General features: G+C 45.7%; 1 protein-coding gene across 1 annotated transcript in view; it reads right to left on the bottom strand.

Annotated features, from left to right (window-relative positions):
- The window catches only part of LOC108785585 (cytosolic purine 5'-nucleotidase-like), a 54438-nt gene extending 51363 nt beyond the window's left edge, over positions 1-3075 (bottom strand). Inside the window, exon 1 of the mRNA XM_018554676.1 lies at positions 2948-3075. Coding sequence (XP_018410178.1) covers positions 2948-3075 — 128 coding nt within the window. The remainder of the gene's footprint in view (positions 1-2947) is intronic.
- Positions 3076-14452: the final 11377 nt, after the last annotated feature.

The following is a 14452-nucleotide window of genomic DNA, read 5'->3' as shown; positions in this document are numbered from 1 at the left end:
GGGTCGGTCGTGCGGGGGGGGGGGGGGTTTGTTCTGAATTGGGGGGAATCTGTTCCATACCAGACCCCTGTCTAGGATTAGGGTTTGGTATTGATTATGGAGAGAGAGTAACCACACGTAATTTTTTTACATTTATGTTTTTTCACATTTTCGGCTGGGGTGCTGGGAGATTTTACATACTTTAAGCAGCTGAAAAAACATAGATGGGTGAATGGAATGATTCCACATGCTGCATATAACACAAATAGGAGTTTAATATAGAGGTCAAATAATGTTAAATAAGGTAGAAAGCATTGTGCAATGCAGCACAAGTAGAATTCACCTTTCACCCATCTAAGGAAACTGAAAAGTGGCTTCTACAGATCACTGCACTGATTCATTTAAAATCTACATGAAGAGTTGCTGTTATCAGGCCTTGTTCACACCATGCGCGGAGCAGAGGCAGAGCATTGCAGTTACAGAACAGATCAAAGCTGCTTCCAATGTATTCCAATGGTATTTTGGGCTCTAGTTCACACCGCAGCGTTCAGTTCCAGAGCATGTGGAAAAACTGCAGCATGCCCTATTTTTTCTGCTGTGGAATACACCAAAACGCATGCAAATGAATAAAAAATGCATGCAAACACCCTGGAACGCACTGAAAACCCATTTTAGGCTAAAAAACATTGGATTTTTCTTTTTAAACGGCCCGTAACGCATCAAAAACATGGCAAAAACACGGCAAAATACACTGCACTGCATGTGCAGAAACTCATCTGGTCTGCATTTGGTGTGAACAAGCCCTCACCCTTTATACAGTGCTAGCTACTTAAACATTTTTCATTCGGGGTGATTATTACGCAGAATTTAAGTTGGAATACCTATAGAAAATTATAATTTTTCCGATATCATACATAGATTGGGTGTATATTAGAGCATTCACTAAGATGTGCAATACTGAGACTCTTTTGCGGGCTATGCTGGCCATACAATGCTCACATTTTTGAAGTCCTGCTGACTCAGCCAACATTCAAGCAACATGTGGATTTTTCGATTAACATTTGTCCAAGGAATCAGTTGGAAAATTCTTGGCCAAAAGTGACTGCATCCAATTAGCTGTAGTCCCTGTGTGGGTAATTTGACAGTGGCACACCCTCTGGTATTAGAATACAATAGACCGGTGAGGGGATTCCCCCATCCATGCACTGTCTGTGGATGGGAGAATCGGGCATCTTTTCTCATTTAACCCGTGGGGCTAAACGAGCAAAAACACACAGTGCATAACCAGCTTTACAGTCTCTATGGCTCCCAGAATGTTGAGGGACTACAAAGCACAGTGAGGCTGATGAATGGAGCAAGCTGGGACTTGTAGCTCATAAGGAGAAAAAGGGCTGTAGGTTGTCTGGTCTATATATTGCCTGGCACCATTCTACTTTCTTCCCCCATTTTTAACAATTGTGATTTCATCCTAGTAAATGCCAGCGGATGTACATTATGAAGGTGTTCTAGGCATGTCCTAGGCTGAGGGTTATAATACTAAAACATTGTATGATAGAAGAATATATAATATTCAACATGCTGAAAGATTTTGCATTTGACACTACAGATGTCTGTCACCCTATAATCATTATTAATGCTCTTTTTTCACCTATACACTACTCATTTAATGAAATCAATGGTCACACCTTGACAGGGACATATCTAGGGTCCTAAAACACCTGGACATATCTAGGGTCCTAAAACACCTGGACATATCTAGGGTCCTAAAACACACAGCAGGAACCTGGACTAAGGCCCCATTCACACCTAGGTAGCTGGATTGCATAAGCGCTATAATGCTCAACTACACAAATCCCATTTTATTCAATGGCTCTTTCAAAGAACACTCAGGGTACTTAGCAGAAGACCTGGGGCACATGCCCTGGGTGCCAGGGTCTACCAACACCCCTCCACCATGGTGTAGTCCCCAAATGGAAAGGAAAAAATCAGCATGGCCATAGACAGACAGGGCCCAGAAGGCTCTCTTCCTTCATACATATCAGGGCCCCTCAAAGTATCTCCAACACTCAGCCAACATGTGGACGAGTTGCATTGCATTTACGGGAAATTTCCCTGAAGAAGAAGTGATTACAGAGTAAACCCAAACATTTTTAACACGTTGGGAAATTTCTACAAGGACTCCGAAACCCAAAAAGTGGTCATTGCCATCTGGAGGTAAACCGCAACAGGCTTGACGTGATGGTAGAATCTGTTGCATCCCAGATAGCAAGGATAACTTTCCACAAACTTGTGGCAGGGTTAAATTGTAATTCTTTCTAACTTGCTGCACACATTCCTGGCAAGTTGTAGAGTTGCAGAACACTTGCAGCACAGGTTCTAGTTGACACTTTTTGAATTTGTAGCAAATTTGCTTGGCAAGTCTACAGCAAGAGTCCTGCAGGTCTTAGCAAGAGCTCAGCAAGTGTACAGCACTTTTGCAAAGCACGTTGATCTGGAGACTTGAAATGCAGATTTACTGTAATTGTGCAACAAAATTGTGAAGCTTGGCAAGTCTGCAATAGTTTAGCAAGTCATTTTCAAACTTGCAGCTCAATTGCTTACTATCTGGGATGCTGGGTATCCCTTAGATATTGCCAAGCATATGGCTTGTGTGCACGAGTTCTGTTTTTCTGCGTTTGGCGTGCGTTGAAAACTGCCAGCCAGCCTGGAGGACAGCTGCAGTTAACTTGCATTGTGATGCCTCTCTTTGGAAGCAGAATGTCCTATTGAGATGCATTGGCTTTAAAGGCAAGGCAGGTCAAACACAGATTTTTGCTGTGATTTGCGCTCAAATGCATGTGTTTGATGGGCTCTGTTTGAATGTAAAAGCCAGCATTTGACAGCAACACCGGTGTATGCAAGAACTACATTGACAGAAGATAAGCTTTGCTGGTAATAAATGGGATGACCTGATTACTCTGGCACTCACCTGTGGTGGTATTCCCTCTTCAGTGAGCGTAAGTCCACATTGCTGGGATCGATGGAGCTGAGATGCTGGTCAAGCAGCTGGTGGCTGTCGCTGCCTACATCGTGCTCCTCCTTGTTGATGCTGCCCATGGCTGCGGTGTATCCTCTGCCAGCTGTCTACTGAGTTCTGCTCAGGACTGCTCTGAATCTGCTCTGAGTGCCATGTCCCTAAAGCTAAACACTCACAGGTCCAAGGGTCTATCTTCTTCTGCAGATTATGTTATCAGAAAGGGTCAGCCGCTGCTCATCCCTCCCTCCTACTCGTGTTCCAGCACCCCCTCCTCTCCCCTTCTGTTCCTAATTCTCTGCCTGACTGTCATTCATCTTCTCTAACTCACACAAACAGGAGATGCTCACATATAATGAGCCTGTACGACTATCTACCCCTATCAGAAATTTCCGCAACATGTACATTTTAGTGTCCCTCCACCCTCCCTGTTTTACAGTGACAACTGTAACACCGATATCACTCTATGGAGTTTTCGCTCATGTCACTGAAAGTCCCTTTCACACTTTTGCATTGCGTTAATGCGTGCAATGCAACCACAGCAGAAATGCACATGAACACGCGCACATACACGCATGAACTCAGTGCATGCAAATGCATCCTGAAAGTGTAAACAGGGCCTTAGAAATGTCTTTATTGAGAGTCTGGGGCTCCCCGCAGCAACCAATCACATTTAAATCTTAAATGCAAAACAATTGTCTGAAAATTAGAATTTGATTGGCTGCAATGAACTATACGGACAGTTCTTACGGAAGACAGCTTGACAAACAAGGTTGCGAGTTTTTGATGGCATTATCGAATGTTCAGAGGAACATTCGTATGAAAATCTACCAGTGTATGCCTAGCTTAAAGGGTTATTAAACCCTCATTGGTTTTTGCATACAGTATATCTACAGCTAGCAAGCAGTAGATATATGCAAAACGATTAAAAGAAAAACAAAACTTTTTGAAAGGGTTAATACTTACCTGTGTCTCCGTCGCGCGCTCACGTCTGAACATCTGAAAATTTCTCGGGCGGCCGCAAAGGATCTTGGGACGGGCGCATGCGCAGTTCGGATGTTCAGCCGGGAGACGAGGAGAGACACAAGGTAAGTCTATGGAGCAGCGTGCACCTGCACAGACTCCGTGGGACAGGAAGCGCCAGCTAACACAGAGGAGTCAGCGCTGGATCGGAGACCTGCACCAGCGCTGGAGGGACAGCTCAAAACGACAAGAAAGAAGAAGATGATCGGATCAAGAGACATCATTCAAGGTAAGTCCTTACTTTAGCACGGGGGGGGGGGGGCTTTAGCCTTTAATGTCAATTTAAGAACTCCAGTCTATGCAGCATTGTTGTTATCTCGTTTGTGCCGAGCTGGCCACACACTGCTCGAATTCGCTAAAAATGGATGAAAATCGAAAAGTGGATGGCAAGGTGGAAAATTGTCAGCTGAACAGTGAGGCCCCATTCACACTCTGCGATATGCAAATCGCGCGTTTGTCGCATGATTTGCATTTTGCGCGATATCGCGAGATTTGCCGCGCGATATCGCACAAATGCTTTCATTGAAAGCATTTGAATCGCGGCAAAATCCGCTCCAAAAAGGGTCCTGCTGTAGCGACACACGACCCGCGACAGCAGGACCCTTTGCCCCATTGAGAAGCATTGGAGAGCGATATCGCGCAGTAATTTGCCGCGATATCGCGGGAATTACCGCACGATAAATCGCTCAATGTGAACGGGGCCTGACTGTGGTCAGATGCAGTCACCATTTGAGTATTCAAACAGCTGCGCTCCCGAAGCCTCATGAATACAATAGCCAGCAGTGGAGATTCCTCCATCCGTGCTGTTTAGCATGGATGGGGGAAGCGAGCGCTTTTCTTTCATTCAGCTTGAAGAATGAACAAGAGAAGTCTTGTAGCACCATCTTTTCTGAGTTTGTACAATCTTTGCCTGTTTCCTGAGTTTTAATGTATTACCCCAGGACATACTGGTAGATTCGATGAATTTGTCCCAGAAGACATACATTTGTAGGACTGTGGTAGGGACATTGAACTGTAGGGCTCCGTTCACACAGGGTTATCTGGCTTTCCTGCAGCAGGAATCCCAGGTGCCCTATGTTGTCTCCAGACGCATCTATTCTGTGTCCAGCGACAATCATCTATTCCAATCCGCATGTAATTGTACATGGTAAGATAGCATGCGGATTGCAGCTTGCAGATGCGACCGCTGTCACCCTGTCATTAACTTTAATGAGTACGTCTGAATGGGGACACCTGGGATTCTTGCGGCAGCAATCTGTAGGTTCTCGCTGCAGGAATCCCAGAACGTCCCATGTGAATGGGGCCTAAGCTTCTTCAGAGGCTGATTTCATTGTTCCGGTGTACTGGTAGCTCCATTTGGGATGAATAGGGTAAGACAAAGATGTTTCTACTATGGAGCAACAATGAACTGATTAACTAACTGTAAAGCACTTTTTAGTGTCATATCCAGTGGCATAACCAGGCCGGATTTGCCACAAGGCCAACCAAGACCCGGCCTTGGGGCAGCAGGGAGTAGAGTGGCACCAGGGGTGTGGAATTCCTATCTCCCGATGCCCGGAACATGCAGTTCCGGGTGCCAGGCGGGTAGTTGTTTTCTACATTTAGCCCTGCTTTGGGCAAGCAGAGCTGAATGTACAGCGGGGAAGCCGCCACTTGTTTTGTACAAGTAAACCCGGCGATGTCGCCGAGATCACTTGTATGCAGCCTGCAGGTCTGCCATTCTCCATGTGGGTGGGTTTAGCGGGTAGGGGGGCGCATTGAGGAACCTGGCCTTGGGGCAGCATAGAGCGTAAATCCGGGCATGGGCATAACTATAGCCTTGGCGGCTCAGGCGGCTGCTATGGGGCCTGGGGGTGGAAGTGGGCCCCATTAGGTTGTTGGGACAAATTATACATAGAAGATGTGAAGATAACACAGTACTGTGTCATTAGGGGATGGAGTGGTTGCAACCCTAATCCTCTGTAAAGTCTACAGCGTAAGGAAAGCTGACGTCAGATGCACAAGAGGAGTCTTTAGGATCTTCTATCGTTAGTCACAGCTCAGAGGGAGGTCGTCAGGGTTCATTCCCCATTACATTTTTGCTATGGGGCCTCGTGATCTGTAGTTACGCCCCTAGTCATACTTTTCCAAGACCCCCCTCTCCAGCCATAAGACTACTACGTGCCCCAAGGCTGATTGTATCTATAATATAATAATTGTATCTATAATAATAATATTTGTGTACTGCTGGAGATGCCTACATGGATCTATTCATATGTTTACATGTACAGACTTATAGGTCTATAGTAGACATTGTAGATCAGCAGCAGGCAGCGCCCTACTGTCTCACATGATGGAAATGTATAATAAACACTTCCACTTAAAATAACAAGGGTAGTTCTTGGAGGGGCCTTACTCACTTGATGCAGTGATTATCTCTCTCCAGTGTTCATAGTCTTTCCAACACACAGACCTGGAGTATGCAGAAGTCCCTCTTCATAGCTATGCTATATGATAAAGGAGGGCATCTCACTTAAAGTGTCCCTATCATAGCTCTGCTTTCCCTTGGATAACATAGCACACCAACAGATGAGGTCAGAAGGGAGGCTAACATGCTCGCACTGGTCATTGCTGATCCGCCTGGTCATTGCTGATTGACCACAACTATGTTCTCTAACGTTATCTCTGCCGGGGAGGCTCCATGTACCAATCCCAGTGGCTCCATCGCTTCTCTCTCCATGCTGCCTTCCTCAAACCATCCTCTGAGCTATTGCTGTAGAGTCCCATTTCTAGTGATTCCCCATCAAATTATTAGGGAAAAGTTCAACAGGAATGCAACAGTATATGTAGAGTGTCTACGATGTTTACCTCTGTATGTCCTTCAGGGGGTACTTTTAAGCTACAGAGCCGAGTGCTATAAACCAGGAGTGTCATTGAGTATTTAGGGGGATATCCCATTGCACACCTGACCAATGTGTCCCTTGTAATCTCTTTGGTGGGTTCCGCAGTGACCAGCGGCACACCACCATCTTCATCATCAAAATGCTTTTATTAATGTCAAGCAATCATGGTACGACTTAAAGTCACGTTTCAAGAACATGCACTGTTCCTTCATCAGTCATGAAGGGATCACATTGCCTGAATGGACCCTGCATGGTTGCTTTTTTTCTGTGATGCCATGATTGCTTAACAAACATAAATGTGTTTTGATGTTGAAGATGGCGGTGGGCCAGCGATGCACTTTCTACATCAGGAAATTTTAAGTCACATGAAAGTCTGTTATCCCTATCTGACTTCCAAACCAGGTCTAGCATTAAAGTGCCACTAAACTCCGGAGGTAAAGCTTAAAAATGCATTCAAGTGCCCTAACTATTAACAAAAATGTATCTGATTTGTGTATCACTCGGCTGTAGATCCTCCAATCATCTCTGAATTGGTGCTGACACTGTCCTTCCTTCTGGAGGCGAGCTACGTTTGTTCCCCATGGTCCCTGTGTGTGTTGTAAAGTAGTCACCGCTCCAAGCTCGCTTCCGTGATGGACTACAGTCTCATGTTTAGTTTAGTCATTTGTATTGATTGTAGTCCGCAGGAGTGAGCTTGGAGCGGGTGAGCTTGGAGCGGGTATACATTCTAATCTGTCAGCCCGCTGGATGTGCGGTAATACTGTATGTACGGTAGTTTCGGCTACATACCGTATACCGCACTTCTCACTACCCAGCGCGATGGATCGTCCTGCCATCCAGCTCCGTGCTCGCTCCCCCTCGAACATTCACTATCTACTGCCTATTGACAGCGCAGCAACCGCAGCAGAGCGGCTTCTCCGACCTTCATTCCGCACAGCCGCCAGGGCTCAGCCTGGCCAGCTGATTCCTGACAGCACCTGACACTACCAACACATCCAGTGCCCAGCCCGTTCCCAGCTATGGCCGCCTGAAGCTATCTCCAGCCAGCGGCTCCTCTACCCGCGCTCCATCCACTGGAGCCGATTTCCTTCATCGGCCGGCACTACCATCTATTCTTCCACCAGCGATTACTTACCAGCCTTTATTGAGGTTATATAGACATGGCATCACATATAGATGCAACGTTTCGGGAACCTTATGTGGTCCCTTCATCAGGCAAAGAAAAGTGTGACAACCAGTGTGACTAACAAAGTGATTATACTGTATATACAGTGACACACCAGAAACCAATCAGTGTGGACAACCCCCCTCCTGATGTCATGATGATGTCATATTCCCACCAATGAAAAAGTCAAATGCAAACTGACACATGACCATCAAATGTGACACATAAATATAATCATAATCTATAAACACAGTATAATATATTACGATTATATTTTTGCGCTGAAACATACACGTCTTGTGGCTTACTGGCAAGGTGCATTGGGGTGCCATTTAAAATAAAGGGCAACACACTGCCGTCACTTTCTTGCATTAAAACGCAGTACAATGTGCAGTTTTACAACACACGGGTATTAACCGCCTCCCGGCCGACCGTTGGGCTTGGACGGCTGGCCGGGAGCTTCCTGGATGTGACAGACGCTTGTATAAGGTGCCGGTCTGTGCGCCCCCCCCGCAGCCCCCCTTCCTGCTGGTCCCGAGCACCGCTGTGCCCGGTGTGAGCCCAGGCCCAGCACCGTGGTGGCTTTGTGACAGGGGATCATGATCTCCCTCCGATCCCCTCTCCAGTGTCAGAATGCGGAAGTGATGTATATTACATCACTTCCGCATTCTGCTGTCACTCGCCAGCTTCAGAAGCTGTAGGGAAGCTGATGCTGCAGATCTGTTTCATCAGCTTCTTTGGGGGTCCCTAGGTGACATTAGGGGTCTTGGAGACCCCTGATGTCTCCATAAAGAGGACCTGTCATATCCTCTTTGCTATCACATAGGGGGGTTTCTTATCCCCCTATGTGATAACAATAAAGTTAAGCGGGGGAAAAAATAGGGAAAAAAATGTAAGTCACACATGAAAAGCAATTAAAAAAACAAAATTTTTTTTAAAAAAGTCCCCACCCCTACATACACACGTGCAAACATGCGTCGGGTGCGCATATGTGCGAAAACGACGATTGCGCCCATTATGCTGCGCATGTTACATATCACCGCTAATGTTGCAGTGAGAGCAATAATTTTAGGGCCATCAATCACTGATAACACTAAACTGATGAGCGGTAAAAGCTTTTAAAGCGTCGCATATGTTCAATTTTGGGTATGGTAGTTTTTTGCGATTTCGCGGCCGCGCACAATTTTAAGGCTTGACATGTTTGGTGTCTATTTACCCGACGTGACCCGATCTTTTATATTTTACCAAAAAATTGGGTAATAATAATTGCATTATAACATATAGTAAAAAATAACCCCCCAGTGATTGGCCTGGATGGGAAGGGGGTTTAACACCGCGGATGTCAACTGGTTAAATACCACCAAAAGAAATCTCTATTTGTCCCCAAAAACTGGCATAAAAGTAATTTCAGTACAGCGTTGCATGACCGCAGCGCTGAATACTGAAAAATGGCCTGGACAGGAAGCGGTCAGCAAGTGGTTAATAGAGTCTTAACAAGATATCCACAAAATGTCTATCCACCATATTGTAAAATAGAAAATTCTAGCACCCAGCTAAGTGAAACTTCCCATTCCTTTCAGCTTTGTGCCTGCAAAGTCAACCATGGTGCACTGCGACTCACATACACACGTTAGGAATGACGCAACTTCCCAAAATCTCATTACAAATAAACTTCCTTCTGCTCGCTCTGAAATCCCAATGAGTGTTCCAGCCATACAGTCGTCTCTCTTCGATCCGCAGATGTCCAGCGGTCAGCTTGCATGGCTGGAACAACAGTAATTACCGGCAGAGCAGCACAGCTGGGACCAATGGAGTGTTTTATGAGAAGTAGAATCAGTTTATATTTGGCTTCAGGTTTTCAGAACTTAGAGGTTCCATTATATAGTGAATATCTCATGGATATAACAAAGAAATGAACATTCCATTGCCTTCCATTGTCTTCTATGTGCATAGCTATGCACTTTGAGTTGGCCATAGTTAAATATGTTGTACTGGTCCTCTGGGTTCTTGTTGGAGTCAGTGTTTCTGGGAAATAATTCAATATATGAGTCAGTGTTTGTCAAACATCCTATTAATACATATGGTCTGGGAGTCTAACAATATGTGGCATACACTTAGGGTTGTCACCTTTTCTTCATGCGAAACACGAACACTCAAGCGACGCATGGACATTTTCTTGGGAGAATGAGCCGTGGCTTATTAATATGTAAAAAACGCCAACCATTCATATGTAAATATCACAGTTGAGACTATTTTCAGTGGGGGGCCAGTAGCCCCTATCATAATTTTGGTTGACCCTGTCTGCCTGACATCTTACGTCCGGGTTTCATCTGCCATGAAACCCGAACACAGAATTCAAAACCCGAACTGTCCGGGTGAATCCTGGACAGGTGGCAGCCCTACATGCACTCCATATCCTTCCAATGCAGTGTATGCTGGGCCCAGGTATCAACACAATGGCAGCAGTCTATACCAGTCTTTCCCAACATTGGGGTGCCTTCTGGCTTTGTCATGGGCGCCTTTAAATTTGATTTGACATAAGGTGGGGGTTCTTCTCACGTATGGGGGGGCTTCTGATGTGAAAGGGAAGGGCTCTTTTTTGGTTTTTGCCTGGGGTACACCCTTAAAATCCATATCAGACCCCTGTCTAAGACAAGGGTTTGGTATTGATTCTTGGTGGGGATGGGGGGGGCACACATTGTTTTTTACATTTATCTTTTATTACCTTATTATTTTATTTATACTTTTAAAAGGTCCCATGACTGAAAAAAGGTTGAGAAACACTGGTCTATAACATCGATCGATAGCAGAGACAGGCAAACTCCGGTCCTCCAGCTGTGGTGCAAGTACAAATCCCATTAGGCATTGCAAGACCCTGACAGCCACAGGAATGACTTCTAGAGGCAAATGCATGATAGGAATTGTAGTTTCACCTACCCCTGCTCCATATTGTCCATTGTCATTATTATGCAGCAAATCTCTCAGCCACCATTCTTTGCTAGAATGAAACTTTATGGTTTGCTTGCATAAAACATTTGAGAGAGTTGAGAGTTGGCAGCTGAGAAATTGTTGAGTGCGTTTGTCGTTTGTTTTGCTTGACTGATTTGGTGCAGCGGCGCATGGGGTTTCTCAGCTGCCAATAGGATGTGCGGGATCCCTTGTGTGTTTCTGTACCTTTAAGGAGGTTGGGCGTCCTCCTGACAAACCTGCACCCAATTTGATATCTTCTGCCCCATGTGCTCCAAGATGGAGACTCTCATAGTTTAGAGTTAGGACCGCACTATAAGAGGTGCCTTGGCGCGGCAGTGCGGCTTACACATCCTCGGCTGAAGACGTGTATCCAAACCTCTGTCATTATCCTTAGTGGTGAGACATGTTGTTTTACATGCTGGTTTTGTGAGTGTGCCATGATGCCTTTCTGCTGTTTTACTGTTCAAAGCCCATTTCGTGTGCACCTTACTGTATAACTGGTAACAAATTGTTGAGTGCGTTTGTCGTTTGTTTTGTTATTCACCATTGAGCCGCAGGATCCAGCTGTAGCTTCGGCTGATTCTTCGGGCCCACTTCGGTTCAGTCGAACCGAAGGGCTGCTGTACGGGCTACTTACAATAGCCCATACAGCAGCCAAAGACAGCTGAGTGGCTCAGCTAAACCGAAGGCATATGTTTCGGCTTGACTGAGCCGAAGTGACAGCCGAAGCGTGGAGAAAGGTCGGCCGAAGCTGAGAGATCTCCACGCAAATGACAGCTGGGCGGAGCCAGCCGTAATCTTCGCTCCGCCCAGTTGTAATGACAGATTAGCATCCCCAAATGACCTAGGGAGACTGATCTGTCATTAAACAACAACTGGGAGGAGCCGGCCGTGACATCACGCCCAGTAGTTATTCATTGGCAGGGACCTGCTAGAAGACCATGGCAGGTGCCGTCCAATAGGAAACAGTTGGGCAGAACTAGCTGTTATCGCTAGCTCCGCCCAATTGTTTTTATTTTGCCAGCACCTGTCAAATGCTTGGTTATGCGACGGGAGTTCGTTGCGTACGGTCGGGTCATTTTTTTCATTAGATTTTTTTCTTTTTTTTAAATATTTTTTTTTCACATTTTTAAAATACATTTTCAACGTTTTTTTGTTGTTTTTTTTAGCTGAGCCGTATGCAGTTCAGGGGCATTCAGCTATTTACTTATTGCCGTTTGGCCCCCATGAGAATAGGGGGCGAACGACAGCGAGTGAGCTGCCGGAGCTTCGGCTCAGCCGATCCAGATGTCAAACTTCTTCTGCACTTCGGCTCAGCCGGCTGACCGAACGCAGCTAATGTACGGCTGAAATCAGCTGTCTAAGGCTGAAGTGAATAGTTGAACATCTTGCGGCTCACCTCACTTCATTCAGCAGCTAAGTGAATAACCCTCTAAGTTTTAGGGGGAAGGGTTAAACCGATGTGGGCAACTCTGGCCCTGGTGACCGTTATCACTGAAAAAGGAAATGCGTGCTGCACATAGCCTGTACAGAGAGCAGAGTGGTGGGCGGGGCCTAGCAGGCTCCACCCACTACAGGCTTACTGCAGAAAACTACAGGAGGGGCGGAGACAAGACCAGTCACCCTGCATAAGAAGAGAGAGCAGCAGTAACTGGTCTTTATTACAGGAAGGGGTGGAGACAAGACCAGTCACCCTGCATAAGAAGAGAGAGCTGCAGTGACTGGTCTTTATTACAGGAAGGGGCGGAGACAAGACCAGTCACCCTGCATAAGAAGAGAGAGCAGCAGTGACTGGTCTTTATTACAGGAAGCTCCAAGTCTCATGCTGGGTTATTGCACAGATCTGGAAGAAATACACAGAGCTCACTAAGATTCAAGATTACACACGACTCTTGTATTTAGACAATATGTGCTTATCCTATTCTTTGTAAGAAAATCTTTGCAGCTTTTGTTGATGGATAACATGATTCAGTTTTCTGAAATAAAAGCTATGCATGAAAACTGAAGCTCTGATGTGACCATGTGTAAGGTGTGGGTAGGCCTGTTGGTCTAGATATATCACTGCTGACGGGAGGAGCGGAGAAGAAGTGCACAGCCTGCATTGCATTATCTGAACAGAACAGAGTCATCTGCTGACATGCAGGGCAGAGGATATACAGGGAAGGAAGGGGCTGTAGGTATACAAGAGGCTAAAGGTCACATTCTGGGAGTACCCTCATTGGTAAAAACAGTGAGGAGTGCTAATCTAGTCATGGCTGATTGTTGGCTGCAAATGCCGCTATTTTATTCTACAGGGTTTGTGCTTTCAGAAAATATACATTCTGGAGGGTTTAAGTAATTGTCAGCCCCAAAATGTAGGTTTAAACAGGTGTGCAAAAAATTTATCTGGCTGCAAAAGTGTTAACCCCCTCACAATCCACGATGGGATAATTCCGTCATGGGTCCTTAAGGGGTTAAACAGAATCCTGGCAGCGACTCTGTTCAAATTTGTAGTCCCGCAGCCGTTCTAGAGTAGAAGCGATTCTGGTGACTCAGCTGCCCCCGGATCGCTACCACAGGCCAGTAAATTGTCCGCCCCCGCCCGATACCCTTGTCGCGTTTCCCGGGCTCCACTGCCCCTGCTGCGGGCCCCGGGACCGGCATCTCAGGTGTCAACAGGAAGCTGGAGAGGAGATCGGCGAATGGCCATTGACCGATCTCCTCCGGCACTATGGGACCGGGAGCAATGCAGATGACATCACTTCCGGGTTCCATAGCTGTCAGTGCTGGGCTCCTGAAGCCCATCTATAAGCTATTGAAGAGCGATCTGCACTTCAATAGCTTATTTAGAGTGTAAAGGTGACACTAGAGGTCTTTTGGACCCCCAGTATCACCTTAAAGAGTACCTGTCACCACCAATATGCTATCACATGGGGGGTTTGTAAGCCCCCCTATGTGATAGTAATTAAAGTAAAGTTAAAGAAAAGTTTTAAAACTAATATTAAATAAATTAAATGTAAAAATAATAAAAACTTTTTTTGAAAGTCCCCCGCAGGAATGCGCGTCTTCATGTAAACACACATTGGGTGCGCCTACATAAGAAAACAACGATTGCGCTACACATGTTGGGTATTGCCGCACACACGCCAGAGTGAGAGGGCCAATATTTATACGTATCTCTAAACTGATGACCTGTAGGGACTTTTAAAGCACTTTTAAAGCATCGTCTATGGACTTTTCGGGGTTCTGAATTTTGTCGCCGTTTCACGGTTGCACTCAATATTTAACTGGGGCATGTTAGGTATCTATTTACTCGTTGTAACCGCATCTTTTATATTTTATTTTTTTTAAATGGTGTTATATAGCCTTTTGGGGCACTCAATTTAACTTAAGTGCATTTTTTACAAAATATTTGGTTTGATAAGGAGTTGCGCTAATATC

The sequence above is a fragment of the Nanorana parkeri genome, unplaced genomic scaffold (genome assembly GCF_000935625.1).
Source record: "Nanorana parkeri isolate BGI_ZX_2015 unplaced genomic scaffold, ASM93562v1 scaffold169, whole genome shotgun sequence".
In the NCBI taxonomy this organism is placed as follows: domain Eukaryota; kingdom Metazoa; phylum Chordata; class Amphibia; order Anura; family Dicroglossidae; genus Nanorana; species Nanorana parkeri.
This window is presented reverse-complemented; position numbering and strand designations above follow the sequence as displayed.